The 24,794-nt window shown below is 43.9% G+C and overlaps 1 protein-coding gene across 3 annotated transcripts in view; it reads left to right on the top strand.

Moving 5' to 3' along the window:
- LOC137369834 (corticotropin-releasing factor receptor 2-like) overlaps window positions 1-24,794 on the top strand; it is a 292,805-nt gene that overhangs the window by 257,711 nt on the left and 10,300 nt on the right. For 2 of the 3 annotated variants that reach the window (XM_068031419.1, XM_068031420.1), the window contains 3 exons: window positions 765-850; window positions 12,148-12,283; window positions 12,449-12,490. In XM_068031419.1, coding sequence (XP_067887520.1) covers window positions 765-850; window positions 12,148-12,283; window positions 12,449-12,490 — 264 coding nt within the window. Of the gene's footprint in view, window positions 1-764; window positions 851-1,294; window positions 1,471-12,147; window positions 12,284-12,448; window positions 12,491-24,794 lie in introns of those variants that run through there. The other variant, XM_068031421.1, reaches the window with a different exon arrangement.

Here is a 24,794-nt window from a genome sequence, read left to right on the forward strand (position 1 = left end):
CTGGAACCACTCAGCAGGTCTGGCAGCATCTGTGGAAAGAGAAGCAGAGTTAACGTTTCGGGTCAGTGACCCTTCGTCGGAACTGACAAATATTAGAAAAGTCACAGGTTATAAGCAAGTGAGGTGGGGGGTGGGGCAAGAGGTAACAAAGGAGGTCTAGATTGGACCAGGCCACATAGCTGACCAAAAAGTCACGGAGCAAAGGCAAACAATATGTTAATGGTGTGTTGAAAGACAAAGCATTATTACAAATTAGGTGTTAATACACTGAATATTGAACAGCAGCAAGTGCAAACCTGAAAAAAACAGTGGGTAAGCAAACTGAACAAACTAAGATGAAATGAAATAAATGCAAAAAAAAGATTGTAAAAAATGTAAAAAAGAATGTAAGAAGAAAGAAAAAAAAATCACTAAAAATGAAAGTAAAATGGGGGGCTGTCATGCTCTGAAATTATTGAACTCAATGTTCAGTCCGGCAGACTGTAGTGTTCCTAATGACTTCTTTATTGCTTATGAGATCTTCCTGAATGTAAATTGATTTCTGTGTTTGCTGACAAAACAGCATCACTACACTTGAAGAGAAATTTGTTAACTATGAAACACTTTAGAATGTCCTGAAGATTGGATAAGGTGCTTTAGAAGTGCAAGTTCAAAGAAATTTCATAGAAAGGTGAATTTGTATGCGAATATTCCCATTGTGTAGTTTCAAGGCTTTAATCTTTTTATTATAAGATGCACTTATGCTATTCTGTTTTTCTGAACAGGTTAATTTTGTCTTTCTTTTCAACATCGTGAGGATCCTGATGACTAAGCTGAGGGCATCGACCACATCTGAGACAATGCAGTACAGGTAAATGAAGCCAAGGCAGCCATTATGCAAGTACATTTTTCTTTGGACTGACAAATTGGAACCACTGATAGGTAGAGTCACCATCTTCTGTCCCTGGAACATATTTATTTGTGCTGAACAAGATGAAAAATATCTGTGCTGAAGTTGAATATGTCTTCTATTTCTGGCTCTCCTTATCAGTGCTTGCTACTTCCTCATCCAGGTTATTAATATTTATTAGAAGTAGCAAGGGCCCCACATTGCAATAGAGTTATGAATGTATGTGCCACTCATAGGGCAAAATTTTTATTCAACTAATCTGCTTGCAACAGTGAAGCCAGCAGTGGGTTTGGAACCCGATTTTTCTCAGAGCGAGCTTTGCCATGGCTTTTTAACACAGCCGCAGCATTAGCATTCCGCCCACAGGTTTCTCACATACAAACTCTCTGCTTTCTCTCATTGCAGAAGAGAATGCAGAACTCCAGGGAGAGACAGGGAACCGGAGCTGACCTTCCAGTAATACCCTGACCGATGAGGAGCATGCGGCTTTGGAGATCGGCAGGGTGGCCATTGACGATGGAGAGATGGGGGTCACTCAGATACCTGGTTACAGAATTAGAAATCACAATGCCATTTATCACCAAACAATCACTAATGTTGAATTTCTGTCACCGCTAACTGAAATGTGAATATCTGCACAATGTTGGCTTCTTACCCTTTCCCCATATCACTTCCAGTTCATGTCTTTTATCTCCCACATGTCCTTCAAGCATGACACAGGAGCTGGAGAGGGAGGATGGCAAGGAGTCCTCAAAGGAGGTTATGTACTCAGAGGAAACGCCATCACACGACTCATGCTCACCTTCCAACTGCTCACATACACATACCACAGGGGGTCTCCAAGGAAGATAACTAGGTTGTCACATGGTGAGGCACGCATCACAAGTGAGCAGGAGCAGGTTCTGGAGACAGAGACAGTGGAGGAGAGTCCCCGTTGGAAGGTGAAGAAAACCCCAAGCTCTGCTCAGCTGGATGTAGATGCTGAACCTCAGGGGTGATCAATGAAGAGGATATTTCTGGAGCAGCAAAGAATACACGTGATGTCCTGTCAGAGTATCCCAAGGCACTGTGCACTCATGGAGAGAGATTAGACGAGTCCATATCAAACATGTATGTCATGATGTCTCAGGCCTTTGCCCTGATGTCCGCCTCAATGGAAAGAGTGGCCACCTACATGGGGAATCAGATATAGCAGGCCATCGAGTGCATGCTTGCCCTGACCAATGACTTGCACACTTAGTCTGCTTGCCCTGACCAATAACCTGCACACTCAGTCTGCCACTTTAAATAGGAGAGAGGAAAGCCTTGCCTTGGCCATACAGTGCCTCAGTGAAATGCAGCAAAGTTGCTCTCCTGCTCTTGGCTAGCATTGAAATGTGGGTGGCCATGCGAGGCAAGATGGAGAAAGGGCACATGAAAGTGGGAACACTGCTAAAGCTACTCCTACTCCTCCCCACTTGCCCCTCTCAGTCTGAACTGCACTTGATGACTCCTGTCCTCAAAACTGAGTCTGCCCCTGCACAGTTGCAGTTGGTTTAGTCTTTGGTGGGGCCCTTACTAGCTCCAAATCCCATAGGACATTGGCCAAGAGCATCTCAACTGTCAGAGCAGGGGAACTAGCAGCCTGCCGCTAGCTCTGCTGAAGACACAGTGGTTGCACCACAAAGAAGTAATAGGAAAAAGATTTGTAGTTTCACAAGTGGAATCACTTGGGTGTTTACAAGTCTGTCACTGTGTCAATTTTATGGTCAACATTTATCAGCGATAAACTTTATTTCAACTCTCCATTGTCCAATCATCTCCATTGTTGCCTCTCATGTGTCAAGTGACCATCAGCTTTGAGGAAAATGATGTGACCAGAGTAGAAAATGAGCAATGAGTGTCAATGAGATGGAAGGATTATTGACTGGGAATGCTTTATGTCAGTGGGAGTGGAGGGTGGTGCCTGGTGGGTTCAGAATTGGTGTGCCATATGACATCACATCCTCAAGTTAGCTGAATTGTACCTATATGAATATGTCATAGGCACCTCTGGCACCAAGGTGAGTGGCTGCAGGGACCCTGACCACATCAGACTGCTCCTCCTCCTCCAGGTCCTCCTGCTGCTCCTGCTCTTCCTGCTGATCCTCCTGCTGTACTTCCAGTCCTCTCTTCGGTGCTATGTTGTGCAAGGTGCAACAGATCATGACCATTTGGGACACGCTTACTGGTACATGCTGAAGGTCACCCCCAGATCTGTCCAGGCATCAAAATCGCATCTTCAGCAACCAAATGTTTTGCTTTATCACCACTCCTGTGCTCATGTGGCTTCAATTGTACCTTTCCTGTTCATCAGTGGTACAGTTCCTCAAAGGTGTCATCAGCCATGTCCTTAGAGGGTAGCCTTGTCTTCAAGGAGTCATCCACTGACTCTGCTTGGAGATGGAAAGATATGTGAGAGACATGAGTGACGCAGAATGAAGGCATTATGTAAGATTCCTGGATATCTTGCACAGGCATGCATGATTTCTGTTGTCGCATATCAGCTGAACATTTGTGGTGTGGAATCCTTTTCATTTGATGAATACTGGTTGATCTGAGGGCACTTTGATTGCCACATGTGTGCAATGTATGACTTCCTGGACATGTGGGAATCCAGCCACTGCAGCAAATCCAAGGACCGTCTCTTTCTGACACTCCTCATCGGTAGTAAAGTGGATATAAGTGGTGGCCCTGGCAAACATCCGTCACAGATGCACTTGTGCTCAGCAGATTGTAAAATCCTGCAGATATCACCAGCAGATTCCTGGATGGAGCTGGAGGTGAAGAAATTGTGGGCTGTGGAAGGAGGTCTTGTTCCAAGAGGCTGCAGATGTCAGCGTAGACTTGCCACAAAAGGTTGAAGCTCCTGAGGCACAGTTGCTCTGTCATGTCCAGAAAGTTTTTAGTTTTAGTTTTAGAGATACAGCACTGAAACAGGCCCTTCGGCCCACCGAGTCTGTGCCGACCATCAACCACCCATTTATACTAATCCTACACCAATTCCATATTTCTACCACATCCCCACCTGTCCCTATATTTCCCTACCACCTACCTATACTAGGGGCAATTGCTAATGGCCAATTTACCCATCAACCTGCAAGTCTTTGGCTTGTGGGAGGAAACCGGAGCACCCGGAGGAAACCCACACAGACACAGGGAGAACTTGCAAACTCCACACAGGCAGTACCCAGAATTGAACCCAGGTCGTTGGAGCTGTGAGGCTGCGGTGCTAACCACTGCGCCACTGTGCCGCCCTTTTTTTTTTTCTTTTTTTGTGCCGACCATCAACCACCCATTTATACTAATCCTACACTAATCCCATATTCCTACCACATCCCCACCTGTCCCTAATTTTCCCTACCTATACTAGGGGCAATTTCTAATGGCCAATTTACCTATCAACCTGCAAGTCTTTTGGCGTGTGGGAGGAAACCGGAGCACCCGGAGGAAACCCACGCAGACACAGGGAGAACTTGCAAACTCCACACAGGCAGTACCCGGAATTGAACCCGGGTCGCTGGAACTGTGAGGCTGCGGTGCTAACCACAGCCTGTTCCTTTGCCTGTATACCTTGGGAGCATCGCCTTCTTCAAGCTGGAGCTACGTGTTCATCCCCTCCCTCCTGTAGAGTCGCAGGTGGCTGAGAAGAAGGCAGTGCTGCTTCTGCTGCTGTTGGTGGTGTTAGTGCCACTCTTGTTCCACATCAGAGGTCCAAGGTAGAGCTGCATAAAATGCTCCCATGCTGCTGAGAAGGCTGCCAGCAGGGAAGTGCAAATCAAAGTAAAAATAAAATGCTCCAAGATAGCAGGAATGACCTCCAACATATTGGAAATCACCTCCAAAGCAGTGAAAACTCACTCTCGGAACAGATCCTAGCCTTTCAGCTAGGCAAGGAAGCTGCTGTCATATTTCAGTATTTTCAGAGTTTCCAACCTGTCAATTTCACAGCCCCTTTAATCCTCGCTGTGCTCTCACCTTGTTTGTCCTGGCAAGTTTCAGATAGCTCAGGAAAGCCAGAGTGCAGGGTTAAATCTTCAATCAGTTGTCACTTTGCCTATGATAATCGCCGACCCACCTGTCCCACAGGGATTTCCCCACATGCCTCGAAACATGCCCTCGTTAAATCCAGAAGTCAGCGGTGTCATGTCAGGTTTCCAACACACTGGTATTTCTTTTACATCTTTAAGCCCCCTGCACACCAACACCACCCTGCCCCTCCCCACCCCCCCATGCATATTAAAATTCTCCCCTATGTTACGAGACTGATAATCCAGAGAACATGAATTCAAATCCAACTGTAGCAGTTTGAGAATTTGAATTTAGTTCGAATATCTCGAAATAAAAAGTATCAGCAAAAATGTTTCCACAAAGATGTTCAACTGGATCAATAATGTATTTTAGGAAAGGAGACATGCTGTTTTTATCTGGATTGGACTATATGTGGGCCCAGTCACACACCAACATAGTTGACTTCTAACTGCCCTTGCAATGGCCTAGCAACCTACTCTGAGCAACTAGGGGATAGGCATTAAAAACTGGCTTTGCTAGTGATAACAATGATCCCAGGCACATTATTGAGGATTTTATACCATCCCTTTGGAAAATTATATGCATTTGTTGGCCTGATTTTGACCTCCCTCCTTTGTTTGTGATGAATATCAGAAATTTAGATTTCCACTTTGTAGAAAACATGCCCATAATGGCCAGAACTGCAATGCACACTCAGTACTCAGCAGATTAAATTTAATGAAAAGTGTTTATGAGGTTAATGGAGCCAGATCTAACACATACTGGTCTACAGCTAGATGAGCAAAGTCATAGGTTGAGTGAGATTCATATTGAACATGTCATCATTCTGAATGATCTCCCCATTTTTTTATGCCTCTCTGGAAATTTGAATGTACTGTGCAAATCACTTAAGGTGCAAATAAGCTGATCTCAGCAGAATATTAAAAGCATCAACTATTCAATGACATGAGATGTTTTTGAGGGAACGATATGAACTATAAAGGATACACTGCCTACCAATGAACTCTGTTAGTGCTGCCAATCCATTTAACATTCAAGTAACACACATTTAATTTCAGTCAAGCGGCAGACTACACTTAATGCCTGTCCGTTATGTATAGCGACTCATTTTAGTGGATAGTGTCCCATGATTTTTCCTGTTGATTTCTGCAGTTTTCTCTTAAAAAGCATCTGGGCAGGATGATACAGTATGTTGGAACTCCATTGGTCCAGAGAGTGGTAGGATGCTAGATCTGCCCCTGTGATTCTCCATGCAGAGGAGAAGATTTCTACCGTGCGTGGGTATAATGAAAATGTAAGCTTATTCTACCTATATTGCACGGAAGAAATCTTCTTTCCCTGCCCTGGTTGAATTACCAATTTTGGTATTGTGCGACGGGGCAATGCCAAAAGTGGCAGCAGAATGCTTCCCAACTGCAATTCATGGGGCAATAGATGGATGTTTGATTCATAGGGCAAGAGAAAAGCAGGTGTAAAGACTTGATCTGCAGAATATCCTGGTTCTGTTCTGGAAAATTCTATAATGATTATGATTCTGGGAAAAGAGGAATATGGGAGGTTTAGCCTCCTCCTGCACTGCTCACATGGACCTCCACGGAGCCAGTTATCGAATGGCATGAGAAAGATCTAAGAACAAGTAAACTGACTTCATCGCTGGAAGTGGTAGACAGCCAGAAAAGCAAATATACCACCCCTACCTGGTTTGGTTTATACATGACTGATTTTCACACTACATGATTTCTTCTTAATGTCCTGCTTACCTGTAGGGCAAATAGGGATGGAGATTAAAGTGCTAACAACACTCTGGGAGCACATTTTCAAAGATGTCTCCCTGGTAACCTACTTAGACTAAGCCAGGTGACACCTGGTGCCAGAAACTTCGTCTCTGGAACAATGGAGGATAGCAACAGGGGAGGTGCGAAAAGGCTGAGGCGGGATTTCCCCCACCTTTTTTGCCTGGCGTCAGGAGCCCCACCTCCCGCTCAAAATTCAGGCTGAAGACTGTGTTTTTCCACTTCTGAAACACTGCCTGCTTGTGTCCCGCTGTCTCTCTATGACCATAAACCTGAATATGATCTTTGACTACCTCAAGGACTGATCTCTAGAATTCCACCCTTTTCACCCTCAACTTTCACTCATTACAATATATAATTTGCAGAGTTCTGCTTCTGACTTCTCTCACATAAAGTTCCACACATTTGTCATCCAAACTGCACTGGCTCCCTGACCCCAACTTTAAGACTTTTTTTTTTCTTATTTTCCAATCTGTTTACAATTATGATCAATATAACCTGAGTGATCTTCTCAAACTATATGCAGAGCCTGATTCTGGATTTCTGCTTGTCAATCACACTCTCAACTAACCTTCAGAGGCTAGTCTTCAGCTACTATGACCCAGCAACACAGTACTCTATCCAGAAAACCTCTGATAGTGCTCCCTCTTTCCCTTCTTTCAAAGGCCTTTTAAAACATATCTTATGGATTCAATCTTTTCATGCATTTTCTCCCCATTGTAATGCACCTTGGGGGTCACATAAAAGATGGTATAGTGGTAGTTCTTTCGCCTGTGAGTCAGAAGATTGTGGGTTCAAGTCTTCCTACAAAATAAGTATAATATTTAGGCTGACAACCCATTACAGAACTGAAGGAATGCTGTCCTGTCAAGGGGCTGCTTTTCAGATGTAACATTAAACTGAGGACACGTCTTCCTTCTCATGTGGATATAAAAGATCCCATGGCACTATTTCGGAGAGGAGCAGGGGAATTCTCTCGGTGTCCTGGCCAATATTTATCTCTCAATTAACAATAACAACAAACATCACTAAAACATTATCTGGTCACTATCTCATCGCTGTTTGTAGGACCATGCTATAGGCAAATTGGCTGCTGTATTTCCTACATTACAACAGTGACTATACTTCAAAAGTACTTCATTGGCTGTGAAGTGCTTTTGTACGTTCTAAGGTTGTAAAAGATGCTATATAAATACAAGTCTTTCTTTATAAGCATGAGCTGAACTCATCACCTCTGGGTTGTGTCAATAATTACTACAATACTGGCCCCATATTCGCAATTGAGAGATGTGTCAGTGCTGTTAGGAACTGAAAAGGCTGCTTTCGGTTTTGTTTATACTGTACTCAAGGAAACTTCAGCCTATGCACAACTTCCGTATGTGCCAACCCACATGGGGGATGCGACATAGCAGGTTTTTTGGTAGAACTGGGTGAAGCAATGGGTTAGTTACTAGCCTTTTATTTCTATGACTTGAGTTCAAATCTGGCCACATGGATGTAATAGAAATCGTCCCCTTCTGCTGCCGGTTAGTCTTACATGCAAAGAGATTGGACAGTTCATAGACTTAAGGCACAAATCTGGCATTTATTACCCTGAGAAGTTGTAGGAATTCCCAAGTGGGTATAGGGGTACTGCTGAAGTTTAACCAGCTGAAGCTGCACAGATTACCAGTGCAGATAAGCTTCTCACCCTACCAGTTGTGGTATTGGCTTGCCAGGTTATCTGGAGCCAGGTGGAATCCCAGCCCTCATTAACAGGTTCACCAGATTGAATATCATGTGACCCAGGCTGAAGAATAAATGATCAACAGCCCCAATGTAGTAGTGCAGATCTGCCTACCTCAGCTATTGGATTTCTACTACAGAAAATCAACTCCATTCCAATCTCCCATCACAAGGGCCAGGTATTTCCTAAACAGTGCTCCCTCTCCACCACCATAATTTCACCCGGTAAAGTAACAGCAGCAGAGTGGGAGAAGCTCCAGGAAAGTTTCCAGCCAGTATGTTTCATCTTGGAACCAAATTGACTCCCATACACAATCAAAGCGAGAGCAGAAAGAAAAAGCACAATTATATTCAATATACAAGAAGACATAGCTTAACAAAATCCTGACTTCTTTCATTATTCATTTTCGGTATGTGGGGATTGTTTGCAAGGTTGGCATTTGTTGCCATGACAAATTATTTGTTACTGAGTGGTTTTCCAGGCCATTTCATTGTGCGGTTAAGAGTCAGCCACATTGCTGTGGGGTTAGGGTCACATTTAGGTCAGACTGGGTGAGGATGGCAGGTTTCCTTCCCTAAAAGGCATTAGTGAATCACTAATTGGGCTTTAATAAGAATCCAAGAAGTTCATGGTCACTTTTACTGATACCAACTTTTGATGATGCTATGGATTATACAGAACTTGAAAGCATTGTGAACTGTGAGGAAGATAGTGTAGAACTTCAAAAGGACATGGACAAGTTGGTGGAATAATTGGGCAAATGACAGATGAAATTTAATGCAGAGAAGTGTGAAGTGATTCATTTTTGCAGGAAGAATGGAGAAGAGAAGGTTGAGGGAGATTTGATAGAGGTATTCAAAATCATGAAGGTCTTGACAAAGTAGATAGGGAAAAACTGTTCCCATTGGTGGAAGGATTGAGAATCAGAGGACACAGATTTAAGGTAATTGGCAAGGGAAGGGATGGCAACATGAGGGAAAACTTTTTTGCACAGTGAGTAGTTAGGATCTGGAATACGCTGCCTGAGAGTGTGGTGGAGGCATTCAGGAGGGAATTGGATTGCTACTTGAAAAGGAAGAATGTGCAGGCCCATGGGGAGAAAACAGGGGAGTGGCATTAGGTAAATTGCTCCTTCGGAGAGACAGCGATGGGCCAAATGACCTCCTTTTGTGTTGGAACAATTCTGTGATTCTATGATGCCCATAACTTTTACCATGGTGGGATTTGAATTTGTGTTCAGCAGATTATTACTCCAGGCCACTGGATTACTGATCCAGTGCTATAACCAATATAGCAGCATACCTATCTGACTGTTGTATGGCCTTTCCTTGTATTATGGCCAAGGCGGGAGTAATGCACTGTTAATTCAGTCCCACTACTCCATAGGTCACAGCATATTAGTAAAGTTTCCCACCGACCGGAAATTAGCCAAATTAAACACTTTATTTATCCCCCAGAATAAAGCACACCAAACCAGATTTTTTTAAACAACAACAACATTAACTATTTATTCATAAACTAAATCTTAAACAATAATGAGATAGATCTATAGATATGAAAATATTTATAACTTATTCTTCCTAACCTTCATGACAACACACAGACATTCAAAAACCAGTTAACGGGGGGAAAAGGTTTTTTGGTATTTAACTGTTTCTTAGGAATAATAAAATAGTTGGTAATCTTGGTCTGGTAGGATATTTCTGGATCGGTGAGGTGTCCCATAGTCGAATAGTCAAATGACACTCGAAGTCTCTCTAGGCGAGTTTGATGAACAGTCTGTGATGGGTAGGCATTCAAGGCAATTCGTCTGCAGTTGGTGTCACACAGATCTTTCAGCAAAAGGTGTCGCAACAGGTTTACTTAAATTGTTAAAGTAGCATTCTAGCCATGGAAGCTTTCTTGAGATTTTAGGATCTCCCAAAGATACAAGTAATAGGAATCTCTCTTGAGGCAGAGATTTTCCAGAGACTGGAGGCAATAGGAATTTGCTACCTTTAACAATGCAGGGCTTCCTCTCAGCAAAAGAGCCTTTCACCACAGAGAGCAGCAACTCCTTGTTCTCTGGGTCTTTTCCTCTCTAGGGGTCTTTTCTCTCTCCAGGCAGAACGCAGCCACAACTCAAATGTAGGATTCCTTTTTTACAAGACAGACAAGCCTTCCTTTCAGGGAGAGGTCTTTTTCTGGTCTGCAAACACAGGTCCCAGCCAGTTTGTTCTGCCTTCTGCCCGTCCAGCACTAGTCTTTCACAAAGCAAAAATGAAACTGAAACTCTCCAACAATAAGTCTTGTGACCTGTCATTTCCCTTGCTGTTGCCTTGCAGTCTGTGCCCCACCCAGTTCAGCATTCAAATGTTCTCAGAGAAAAATCCTTTTTTGTTTCTCAATCATTCAGAACACAGAACTCCAAGTTTTATTTTTAAAAACAAAGCACTTGTAACACTTGATAAAGATCTAAATGTGATAAATTTAAATCCTTGGGCATGAGTTGAATGATCTATTTAGGTAGTATTAGGGAGGAATGCTTGGCCAGAAAACTAGAACTCCTTGCTCTTCATGTAGAGCCAAAGAACTTTTACCCTGCAGTTGAACTACTAATACAGGCAGACAGGACCTCAGTTTAATGTGTTATTTCAGTTCTATGTCTCAAACAATGTACCTCTTCCTTAGTACTGCATTGGATTGTCATCCTAAATTTTATGTACACAGAGCCTAGTGTAGGGTTGATCCGACACATTGTGATGACTTGGAGGTGAGTGTTAGTAACTGAGCTGACCTAATGGGATTCATGCTGAACAGATTTAACATGGGTGTAAAGCACAAATCACTTCTCAGCAACACTAAATGTGGAGCAGAAATCGGGTTCGAAGGTGCAAACTAAATCTGAAAGAAAAGCTTGCAATTATATAGCATTTTTCACAACCAGCTGTTACATCTCAGGCTGAAATGAATCACACTTGAAATTACAGCTGTAACTTTAACAAAGATTGAACAAGTGTTTTATTAAAGACTTCTGTAGAGTTTGTGCTTACTGCTGTCACTATGGCTACAAAGCTATTTGGCCTTACAACAACCCCCAGCTCAGATGTTTTCCCCAAACCACAAAGCTACTTTCAGTTTCCCTTCCACCAAGGAGAACAGTTTTTCCTTATCTACTTTGTTGAGACCTCTCATGATTTTGAATACTTCTATCACATCTCCTCTCAACTATAGAAGTAGTTGTCCCTCTCTCTCTTATTAAGAAAGATTCTATAGCAGGCAGTCAGGAATATATATTCTCTAATACTCAAGCCCACACGTACAATTATGACACCACAGGGTGTCTCAAAGCACTTTACAGCCAATGAAACAATGTAGGAAACATGGCAGCCAATTTGCACACCGCAAACTCCCACAAACAGCAATGTAATAATGACCAACTAATCTGTTTTTTTTTCAGTGAAACTATGTCTTCTCTAGGGACTAGCTTGGTTCTGTTGTCAGACCATGACCATAGCATGTGATTCAGGTGGCATTTACGCTGTTAGTGCAGCTTCAATGCAAATTGTTCTGTACTGTAACTAATGCAGCCTAACCTCAGCTAGCTCAAGGTGACATGTCCAGAAATGCATTTAATTATTATGTCAATGAGCTTCAACTTCATTTTAATAAATAAAATAACTTCTCTCCTTTCACTATCTCTCCCACAGGAAGGCAGTGAAGGCAACTTTAGTTCTGTTACCCCTTCTTGGCATCACTTACATGCTGTTCTTCGTCAATCCAGGCGAAGATGACATTTCACAAATTGTTTTCATCTACTTCAATTCATTTCTGCAGTCCTTTCAGGTGGGTAATCTGGGTAGATCAACTGATAGCTTATTAACTATGGACCTAATGCAATATGACAGCTTAATTTGCGGTGCAAATTAGATCTTTGTTGTAGCAAATGTTTTGTAAAGAGTTACTGTCACAATTTTCTGCAGTACTCAGCCAAACTCTTCTGTTTTACAGGGTTTCTTTGTATCTGTGTTTTACTGTTTCCTGAATGGTGAGGTAAGTTGGACTTACTCCCTTCTGAAAAAAATTGACGCAGAGATGTGTATTAATAATTTTAAACAACATTTCATTCTAACCTTTCAATTGATTGATAAGCCAAGCAGAGGGATTAACACACAACAAATGAGTTAATGCCTGCAATAAAGTGGGGGATGAAGGAATGTCACATCAATACATTCCATGCTTGCCCACTCACAGTAATAGCCCTACAGTAAGATCTGGGATCGACTATGTGCCAACATTATTTTTAAATTATTCTGAAACATTGATGAAGTCTGATGGCTATTAGCGTAGGGTTGAAAAAAATAGGAAATAAGATGAGGAAAAATATCAGGTTGCTAATATCCAATTTATGCTTTAAAAGTCTGGAAAAAAAGGAAGACTGAGGGAGGGCAGGAGTTCCGCAATGTGAAGGTACTAGGGAAAAGTGTGATTAGGAGACAATGTCATGAGTCATGGATTCAACAGAGGATGCAGGGAGGAGGGAGGGCATGTGGGACAGTGTGCTTGGATCTATGGTAAACACAAAAGAAAAGTGCTTATTCTTGACTTATTAAGTTCTTAAGAAAAGATACTTTGTTATTTTAGGTGCACTTAGGAAAATTATGAATTAAAAATGAAGTGTTACAGCCTTTGTGAGTCTTAATGATCTGTCAATGACATGTTGAGAACTCTATTTGCATTTAAAAAATTATTCATGACACTCTGTATCTATTGCAATTTTGCAATCACATTACTGAACATTCACAAGATGCAATCCAAACATAATAACAGAACAAATCACTGGTGACCTAACTGACTATTTCTAACGTTGAATCACGACAAATTGACATTTAGTCAACATGCGGTTCAGTTCACATTTATTGCTTGTTGCTTCAAGTTGCTGCATGTGTTAAATTGATGCAAGGGATTATTCTCACTCTTGACTGCTCACTGGATTTTCAGAGTTATAGATTTCTCAACCTGTCATTGACAGATCATTGAGGTCCACAAAGGCTGTAACAATTAATTTTTAATTCATAATAATCCCAATTTTAATTTAACCCATCTGGCAGGAATGGGTGGATACCTGTTTATTACCCCTCATGATTTTATGCTCCATTGACTTCAATGGGACATAAAATTAGGCAGGGTGCAAACACGAATCCAACCTGAGCTAATCCCATTGGTGCTGGCCAGTTTAATTTAAAATTAGGGCTTTTGTTTAGGAATATGAAAAATAAGAAAGCAAAATGGGAACTGACTTGCATTTTATTCATATTCACTGTTGGGGGCTGATTCTCATATATATGCCATATATTTTAGTGCTAACTCATTGCAAATTCCCTTTGTTATGTCTGCCTTCAGACCCACTAACTTTCAACTATTCCTGGTGGTTTGTATTAGAGAGTGGAGCAATGTCCCATTTTATCACGAGTTGTAGAGCTGCACAGGAAGTTTATCCATTTAGTGTGTCAGAAAATTATGCATGGTATGGGAGACATTGCATGTTAAAGAGCACAGATATCTAGGTCAATTACAGCATTTAATATTCCCTCATCCTTTGCCCGAACACACATGTTCATAGGCCTTGCTGCCTCAGAGTTAATTTTGGCAGAGTATCCCATGTGCATTTACTTTCTTGATAAGTCTCCCATGTGGGACCTTGGCAAAGACTTTTCTGAAATTCATGTAAACTACATCAATGCACTACCCTCATCTACACACCTGGTCACATGCTCAAAAAAAACCAATCAAATTTGTTAGGCATGACTTCCCGCTGACAAAGCCATGCTGACTATTCCTAATCAAATTTTGCCTCTCCAAGTGGAGATAAATTCTCTCCTTCAGAATTTTCTCCAATAGTTTCCCTACCCCAGACATGAGACTCACTGGTCTGTAGTTGCCTGGCTTATGTTGTGAGGGTTCCTGCCTCTACCACCCCTTCAGGCAGTGTGTTTCAGATTCCAACCATCCTCTGGGTGAAATTTCTTTTCTGAAATCCCCTCGAAACCTCCTGTCCCTTACCTTAAATCTATGCCCCCTGGTATTGACACCTCCGCTAAGGGAAAAAGTTTCTTCCTATCTACCCTATCAATGCCCCTCATAATTTTGTATACCTCAATCAGGTCTCCCCTCAGCCTTCTGTGCTCTAAGGAAAACAACTCTAGCCTTTTCAGTCTCTCTTCATAGCTGAAATGCTCCAGCCCAAGGCAACATACTGGTGAATATCCTCTGCACCCTCTCCAGTGCAATCACATCCTTCCTCTAGTGTGGTGATCAGAACGATACACAGTACTCCAGCTGTGGTTTAAGTAGCGTTTTATATAGCTCCATCATAATCTCCCTGCTCTTATATTCTATGGCTCGGCTAATAAAGGCAAGTATCCCATATCCCTTCCTAACCATCTTATCTACCTGTGCTGCTGCCTTCAGTGATTTATGGACATGTACATCAAGGTCCCTCTGACCCTCTGTACTTCCTAGGATCCTACCACCCATTGTATTTTCCCTTGCCATGTTAGTCCTCCCAAAATGCATCACATCGCACTTCTCAGGATTAAATTCCATTTGCCACTGCTCTGTCCATCTTACCAGCCCGTGTATGTCATCCTGTAATATAAGGATTTCCTCCTCACAATTTACGACACCACCAATTTTTGTGTCATCTGCGAACTTACTGATCATACCTTCTATATTCACATCTAAATCATTAATGTACACAACAAACAGCAAGGGTCTTAGCACCGAACCCTGCGGTACACCACTGGTCACAGGCTTCCAATCGCAAAAACAACCCTCAACCATCACCCTCTGTCTCCTACCACTAAACCAATTTTGGATCCAATTTGCCAAATTGCCCTGGATCTCATGGGCTCTTACCTTCTTAACCAATCTCCCATGAGGGACCTTAACAAAAGCCTTACTGAAGTCCATGTAGACTACATCTACTGCTTTACCCTCATCTACACATCTAGTTACCTCCTTGAAAAATTCAATCAAGTTTGTTAGACATGATCTCCCACTGACACAGCCATGCTGACTATCCCTGATTAATCCCTACCTTTCCAAGTGGAGATTAATCCTGTCCCTCAGAATTTCTTCCAATAGTTTCCCGACCACTGATGTTAGACTCAGTGGCTTGTAATTATCTGGTTTATCCCTGCTACCCTTCTTGAATAATGGTACCACATTCGCTGTCCTCCAGTCCTCTGGCACTTCTCCTGAGGCCAGAGAGGATTTGAAAATTTGTGTCAGAGCCCCTGCAATCTCCTCCCTTGCCTCACATAACAGCCTGGGATACATCTCATCTGGGCCTGAGGATTTATCCACTTTTAAGCCTGCTAAAACCATTAATACTTCCTCCCTTTCAATGCTAATTTGTTCGAGTATATCACAATGCCACTCCCTCATCTCTATCCCTACATCGTCCTTCTCCATAGTGAACACAGATGAAAAATAATCATTTAAAACCTCATCTACGTCCTCCGGCTCAACGCACAGATTGCCACTTTGGTCCCTAATGGGCCCTACTCTTTACTTTGTTATCCTCTTGCCCTTAATATACTTATAAAATGCCTTGGGATTTTCCTTTATCTTGCCTGCCAGCGCTTTTTCATGACCCCTCTTCGCTCTCCTAATTACTTTTTTAAGTACCCCCCTACACTTTCTATATTCCTCTAGCGCCTCTGCTGTTTTCAGCCCACTGAATCGGCCTTAGATCTCCTTTTTATTCCTTATCCAATCCTCTATATCCCTTGACATTCAGGGTTCCCTGGACTTGTTCGTCCTACCCTTCACCTTTATGGGAGTTGAGGCCCCAGCACTGATCCCTCTGGCACTCCATTAGTTACAGTTTGCCATCCTGAAAATGACACATTTCTCCCGACTCTGTTTCCTGTTTGTTTGCTCATCCTCTATCGATGCTAATATATTACCCCGAATGCCATGACCTCTTCTCTTGTGCAGTATTCTTTTATGTGGCTCCTTATCAAATGCCTTTTGGAAATCTACTGATTTCCCTTTATCCATTCTCCAAGAACTCTAATAAATTTTGTCAAACATGATTTCCCTTTCACAAAACCATGTTGACTCTGCTTGATTGTATCATGATTTTCTAGATGTCCTGCTACTACCTCTTTAATGATGGATTCTTGCATTGACCAGCGATAGATATTAGGCTAACTGACCTGTAGTTTCCTGCTTTGTGTCTCCCTTCTTTCTTGAATAAAGATGTATTTGCAGTTTTTCAATCCGCACTAGGGACCTTTCCAGAATCTTGGGAATTTGGAAGATTAGAACAAAAGAACAGAAGAAATAGGAGCAGGAGTAGGCCATTCAGCCCTTCGAGCCCGCTCCACATTTCAATGAGATCATTGCTGATCTTCTACTTTAACACAACAAATGTGTCCACTATCTCTGCAGCCACTTCCTTTAAGACCCTCGGATGCAGGCCATCAGGTCCAAGGGACTTGTTAGCCTTTAGCTCCATTAGTATTCCCATTACTTTTTCTCTTCTGATAGTGACTGTTTTAATTTCCTCCATCCCTTTTGCCCCCTGAAGTTTGCGTGCTGCTTGCATTAGAACAACAGATCAGGGTTAATCGCGCATCACGATCCCCAAAAATCCCCATTTTTGAGGCTATCGAACTTTGACCCCACAATCTCAATTTTCCTTCAGGGTCAATCCTTCACATTAGCAAAAAAATGTAGCATAAAATGCCACCAAAATTCACATTAAAAAAAGCAAAGGACAAGCAACGGCATTCAATTCTGTTTCTTTAAAGGATATAGTACATTGTCACTTTCTATAGTGGTAACGCATTAATTTTGAGGTATAAACAGAGAGATTTCTGGTACTCCTTGCTTTACTAATTGACTGTAAGAGGAAACAACAACCCGAAGGTTGGAATGTAAGAACATCAGAATATCCCAAATGACAAAAAAGCTTTTGCAAGATGAAGCTGACTCTACCTAGAATCCACCGAAGCTTATCCTTTCATTGAGTTAATGTTCACATCAACTGTTGATCCCCTACTTTAGGGAAGATTAAGTTCCATATTCTACCTCTACTAAAAAAATCCTGCAATATTTTTAAAACCTCTCCGGCCTTCAATCATCCTCAACAGATATCAAGAAGTCCTATTTGTGTATCATTCTGTCTTAAAGGGATTACTCCAATGATTTCCTAGTAGTTTCCCCCCCACATATCCACTGTCTTATAGAGCAAATAGTATTTTCCCGAGTTTCTAACATTTATTGAGGCTTGTGAATGTTAAACTTAAGTCCTGTATTCCTTTTGTCATTGTTTAGAATACTGCTTACTGATACCTTTAGTCCACAAGCTTTATAAATGTTCCAACATGCTGGGTTCAAAACCAATACATGAGCCAGTCTGCACCAATGGTTTATACAGTGTAGGAAGCATTTTATCCTGGCCTAAGTAGAGTTTTGTGGTAGTTAGAGGAACATTAATTAGTATGCAGTCATTTATGTGTTGCTGTCCTAACTATCTGAGCTCCCAATTGCAAATGTAAAGATAAAAGTTGATTCATGACCTGCCCAATGCAGGCGGGGAGCACGCAAATTTGGTGCTGCCACCTCATGTACCTGATAGTAGTGTTAGGCCAAGTGGCTCCCGCAATGCTGGCTGCCTCTGTGCTCAGCAGAGAGCCCAGTAGCATTGTGATAATAGCACCTGGTGCAGCCAGCCTTCTGTTCTTCAAGTCAATCTGTCCCTTTTTAAGGGGAGGTTGCAGTGAATTACAGCTATTCAGCTATGGCAGGTACATCACCCAAACCCAGTGCAGCACAATCACTAGGATTCTGCCCTCTCTCTTGCAGGACAAGGTACCATACAATAGAAGGGAGCAAAGCAGAGCTGGCAGCGGGCAAGGATGTCTGCATTTCCTGAACCTTACAGAGGAGATGGTTCAGCGCATCATGGGGCTGACTGCAACAGAACCCATGGCACCTGATATCACTGAGAACTGCAGGATTTTTTTTTTATTTGTGCATGAGATGTGGGCGTCACTGGCTAGGACAGCATTTATTGCCCATCCCGAATTGTCCTTGAGAAGGTGGTGGTGAGCTGCCTTATGAACTGCTGCAGTCCATGTGGGATAGGAACACTCACAGTGCTGTTATGAAGGGAGTTCTAGGATTTTGACCCAGCGACAGCGAAGGAACGGCGATATAGTTCCAAGTCAGGATGGTGTGTGTCTTGGAGGGGAGGTGGTGGTGTTCCCAGGCATCTGCTGCCCTTGCCCTTCTAGGTGGTAGAGGTCTTGGGTTTGGAAAGTGCTGTCTAAGGAGCCTTGATACGTTTCTGCAGTGCATCTTGTAGATAGTACACACTGCTGCCACTGTGCGCCGGTGGTGGAGGGAGTGAATGTTTGTGAATGGGGTGCCAATCAAGCGGGCTGCTTTGTCCTGGATGGTGTCGAGCTTCTTGAGTGTTGTTGGAGCTGCACCCATCCAGGCAAGTGGAGAGTATTCCATCACACTCCTGACTTGTGCCTTGTAGATGTTGGACAGGCTTTGGAGAGTCAGGAGGTGAGTTACTCGCTGCAGGATTCCTAACCACAGTATTTATATGGCTACTCCAGTTCAGTTTCTGGTCAATGGTAACCCCTCAGGATGTTGATAGTGGGGGATTCAGAGATCGTAATGCCATTGAATGTCAAGGGGAGATGGTTAGATTCTCGCTTGTTGGAGATGGTCATTGCCTGGTGCAAATGTTACTTGCCACTTATCAACTCAAGCCAGAACATTGTCCCGTTCTTGCTGCATTTCTACATGAACTGCTTCAGTATCTGAGGAGTTGCAAATGGTGCTGAACATTGTGCAATCATCAACGAACATCCCTATGTCTGACCTTATGATTGAAGGAAAGTCATTGATGAAGCAGCTGAAGATGTTTGGGCCCAGGATACTACCCTGAGGAACACCTGCAGTGATGTCCTGGAACTGAGAAGATTGACCTCCAACAACCACAACCATTTTCCTTTGCGTTAGGTATGACTCCATCCAACAAAGAGTTTTCCACCGATTCCCATTGACTCCAGTTTTGCTAGGGCTCCTTGATGCCATACTCAGTCAAATGCTGCCTTGATGTCAAGGGCAGTCACTCTCACCTCATTTCATGAGTTCAGCTTTTTTGTCCATGTTTGAACCAGTGCTGTAATGAGGTCAGGAACTGAGTGCTCCTGACAGAAACCAAACTAAGCAGGTTATTGCTAAACAAGTGCTGCTTGATAGCACTGTTGACGACACCTTCCATTACTTTACTGATGATTGAGAGTAGACTGATAGGGTGGTAATTGGCCAGGTTGGATTTGTCCTGCTTTTTGTACACAGGAGCTACCTGGGCAATTTTCCATATTGTCGGATAGATGCCAGTGTTGTAGCTGTACTGGAACAGCTTGGATAGGGGCTGTTCTGGAGCACATGTCCTCAGCACTATTGCTGGGATGTTGTAGGACCCATAGTCTTTGCAGTATCCAGTGCCTTCATTCGGTTCTTGATATCACACGGAGTGAATCAAATTGGCTGAAGACTGGCATCTGTGATGTTGGGCACTTCAGGAGGAGGCCGAGATGAATCATCCACTTGGCACCTCTGGCTGAAGATTGTTGCAAATGCTTCTGCCTTATCTTTCGCACTGATATGCCGGGCTCCCCCATCATTGATAATGGAGATGTTTGTGGAGCCATCTCCTCCAAATAGTTGCTTAATTGTCCACCACCATTCACAACTGGATGTGGCAGGACTGCAGAGCTTAGATCTGATCCGTTAGCTATCGGATCGCTTAGCTCTGTCTATCGCAAGTTGCTTACGCTGTTTGGCACTCAAGTAGTCTTGTGTTGTAGCTTCGCCAGGTTGACACCTCATTTTGAGGTATGCCTGGTGCTGTTCCTGGCATGCCCTCCTGCACTCTTCATTGAACCAGGGTTGATCACCCAGCTTGATGGTAATGGTAGAGTGGGAGATATGCCAAGCCATGAGGTTACAGATTGTGGTTGAGTACAGTTCTGCTGCTACTTATGGCCCACAGTGCCTGATGGATGCCCAGCTTTGCGTTGCTCGACCTGTTCGAAATCCATCCCATTTAGCACAGAGGTAGAGTTAATGATGGTATGGTGCTGCCTTATGCCCCTTCTCAATGATGAGCAAGCTGCAGATGGTGTCACCAAGGGCTTCTTACTCTTCAACCCACCCCACCTTCCTTTATTCCAACCGACATCTAAGAACTGCTGCCTGCCCGGCCACAGCACACCCTGGAAGAGGAGCGAAAGCAACAGCACTCCACTGATAAGGAAATAAAAACATAAAAAATAGGAGCACGAGCAGCCCATACGGTTCCTCGTGCCTGTTCCTTCATTCAGTACGATCATGGCTGATCTCCTGCCTCAACTCCACTTTCCTGCCTGCTCCCCATAATCCCTTGATTCCCTGGGAGACCAAAATTAATCTTTCTCGGCCTTGAATATATTCAATGATAGAGCATCCACAACCCTCTGTGGTAGAGAATTTCAAAGATTCCAAACACTCTGAGTGAATAAATTTCTTCTTATCTCAGTCCTAAATGATCGGCCCCTTATCCAGAGACTGTGCCCCTGTGTTCGAGATTCCCCAACGAGGGGAAACAATCTCAGTGTCTACCCTATCAAGCCCCTTCAGAATCTTCAATGAGATCACCTCTCATTCTTCTAAACTCCAGACAGTATAGACCCAATTTACTTAGCTTCTCATCATAGGACAACTCTCTCATCCCATGATCCAATCTAGTGAACCTTCACTGTACTGTCTCCAATCCAAGTATATCCTTAAATACGGTGAACCAAATTTCATGCTCAGAAAGTTTTGTTGATCTATTAGCTACCAGAGCAGGGGAGTGAGAGGTGGGGGTGTAATGGTAATGTCACTGCCCTAGTAATATAGGGGCCCAGGCTAGTGCTTTGGGGACATGAGTCCCACCACAGCAGCTGGTGAAGTTTGAATTCTATTACTAAATCTAGAATTAAACAGCCAGTCTAATGGTGACTATAAGAACATTATCAATTGTTGTGAAAACCCATCTGGTTCACTAATGTCCTCCTTTACAAGGGAAATATCTTTACCTGGTCTGGCCTACATATGACACCAGACCTACATCATGTGTTTGACTGTTATATGCTTTCTGAAATGGCCTAGCAAGCCACTTAGTTCAAGAGTGATTAGGGGTAGGCAGTGGCGCAGTGGTATTATCACTGGACTAGTAACCCAGAGACCCAGGGTATTTCTCTGGGGACATGGGTTCGAATCCCACCACAGCAGAAGGTGGAATTGGAATTTAATTAATAAATCTGGAATTAAAAGCGAGTCTAATGATGGCAATGAAGCCATTGTCAATTGTTGTAAAAACCCATCTGGTTCACTAATGTCCTTTGGGGAAGGAAATCTTCTGTCCTTACCTGGTCTGGCCAACATGTGACTCCAGACCCATAGCAATGTGGTTGACTCTTACATGCCCTCTGAAATGGCCTAGCAAGCCACTCAGTTATACCTAACCGCTACAAAGTTAATAAAAAGGAATGAAACCGGACAGACCACCCGGCATCGACCTAGGCACCGGAAACGACAATGGCAAACCCAGCCCTGCCAACCCTGCAAAGTCCTCCTTTCTAACATCTGGGGACTTGTGCCAAAGTTGGGAGAGCTGTCCCACAGTCTAGTCAAGCAACAGCCTGACATAGTCATACTCACGGAATCATACCTTATAGACAATGTCCCAGACACTGCCATCACCATCCCCGGGTATGTCCTGTCCCACCAGCAGGACAGACCCACCAGAGGTGGCGGCACAGTGGTATACAGTAGGGAGGAAGTTGCCCTGGGAGTCCTCAACATCGACTCCGGACCCCATGAAGTCTCATGGCATCAGGTCAAACATGGGCAAGGTAACCTCCTACTGATTACCACTTACCACCCTCCCTCAGCTGATGAGTCAGTATTGCTCCATGTTGAACACCACTTGGAGGAAGCACTGAGGGTGGCAAGGGCACAAAATGTACTCTGGGTGGGGGACTTCAATGTCCATCACCAAGAGTGGCTCGGTAGCACCACTACTGACCGAGCTGGCCGAGTCCAAAAGGACAAAGCTGCTAGACTGGGTCTGCGGCAGGTGGTGAGGGAACCAACACGAGGGAAAAACATACTTCACCTCATCCTCACCAATCTGCCTGCCGCAGATGCTTTTGTCCATGACAGTATTGGTAGGAGTGACCACTGCACAGTCCTTGTGGAGACGAAGTCCCGCCTTCACATTGAGGATACCATCCATCGTGTTGTGTTTCACTATCACCGTGCCAAATGGGATCGATTTTGAACAGATTTAGCAATGCAAAACTGGGCATCCATGAGGTGCTGTGGGCTATCAGCAGCAGCAGAATTTTACTCAACACAATCTGCAACCTCATGGCCCGGCATATCCCCCAGTCAACCATTACCATCAAGCCAGGAGACCAACCCTGGTTCAATGAAGAGTGCAGGAGGGCATGCCAGGAGCAGCACCAGGCATACCCCAAAATGAGGTGTCAACCTGATGAAGCTGCAACACAGGACTATCTGCGTGCCAAACTGCGTAAGCAGCATGCGATAGACAGAGCTAAGCGATCCCATAACCAACGGATCAGATCTAAGCTCTGCAGTCCTGCCACATCCAGCCGTGATTGGTGGTGGACAATTAAACAACTAACTGGAGGAGGTGGCACCACAAATATCCCCACCCTCAATGATGGGGGAGCCCAGCACATCAGTGCGAAAGATAAGGCTGAAGCATTTGCAACAATCTTCAGCCAGAAGTGCCGAGTTGATGATCCATCTCGGCCTCCTCCTGAAGTCCCCAGCATCACAGATGCCAGACTTCAGCCAATTCGATTCACTCTGCGTGATATCAAGAAACGACTGAAGGCACTGGATACTGCAAAAGCTATGGGGCCCTGACAATATTCCGGCAATAGTACTGAAGACCTGTGCTCCAGAACTTGCTCTGCCCCTAGCCAAGCTGTTCCAGTACAGCTACAACACCGGCACCTACCCTGCAATGTGGAAAATTGCCCAGGTATGTCCTGTACACAAAAAGCAGGACAAGTCCATCCCGGCCAATTACCGCCGCATCAGCCTACTCTTAATCATCAGTAAAGTGATGGAAGGTGTCATCAACAGTGCCATCAAGCAGCACTTGCCGAACAATAACCTGCTCAGTGACGCTCAGTTTGGTTTCCGCCTGGGCCACTCAGCTCCTGACCTCATTACAGCCTTGGTTCAAACACGGACAAAAGAGCTGAACTCAAGAGGTGAGATGAGAGTGACTGCCCTTGACATCAAGGCAGCATTTGACCGAATATGGCATCAAGGAGCCCTAGCAAAACTGTCAATGGGAATCAGAGGGAAAACTCTCCGCTGGCTGGAGTCATACCTAGCGCAAAGGAAGATGGTTGTGGTTGTTGGAGGTCAATCATCTGAGCTCCAGGACATCACTGATGGAGTTCCTCAGGGTAGTGTCCTAGGCCCAACCATCTTCAGTTGCTTCATCAATGACCTACCTTCAATCATACGGTCAGAAGTGGGGATGTTCGCTGATGATTGCACAATGTTCAGCACCATTCGTGACTCCTCAGATACTGCAGCAGTCCGTGTAGAAATGCAGCAAGACCTGGACAATATCCAGGCTTGGGCTGATAAGTGGAAAGTAACATTCGCGCCCACAAGTGCCAAGCAATGACCATCTCCAACAAGGGAGAATCTAACCATCTCCCCTTGTCATTCAATGGCATTACCATCGCTGTATCCCCCACTATCAACATCCTAGGGGCTACCATTGACCAGAAACTGAACTGGAGTAGCATATAAATACTGTGACTACAAGAGCAGGTCAGAGGCTAGGAATCCTGAGGTGAGTAACTCACCTCCTGACTCCCCAAAGCCTGTCCACCATCTACAAGGCACAAGTCAGGAGTATGATGGAATACTCTCCACTTGCCTGGATGGGTGCAGCTCCAACAACATTCAAGAAGCTCTACACCATCCAGGACAAAGCAGCCCGCTTGATTGGCACCCCATCTACAAACATTCACTCCCTCCACCACCGACGCACAGTGGCAGCAGTATGTATCATCTTCAAGATGCACTGCAGCAATGCACCAAGGCTCGTTGGACAGCACCTTCCAAACCCGCGACCTCTACCAACTAGAAGGACAAGGGCAGCAAATGCATGGGAACACCACCACCTGCAAGTTCCCCTCCAAGTCACACACCATCCTGACTTGGAACTATATCG

The sequence above is a fragment of the Heterodontus francisci genome, chromosome 5, assembly GCF_036365525.1.
Source record: "Heterodontus francisci isolate sHetFra1 chromosome 5, sHetFra1.hap1, whole genome shotgun sequence".
NCBI classification, from domain to species: domain Eukaryota; kingdom Metazoa; phylum Chordata; class Chondrichthyes; order Heterodontiformes; family Heterodontidae; genus Heterodontus; species Heterodontus francisci.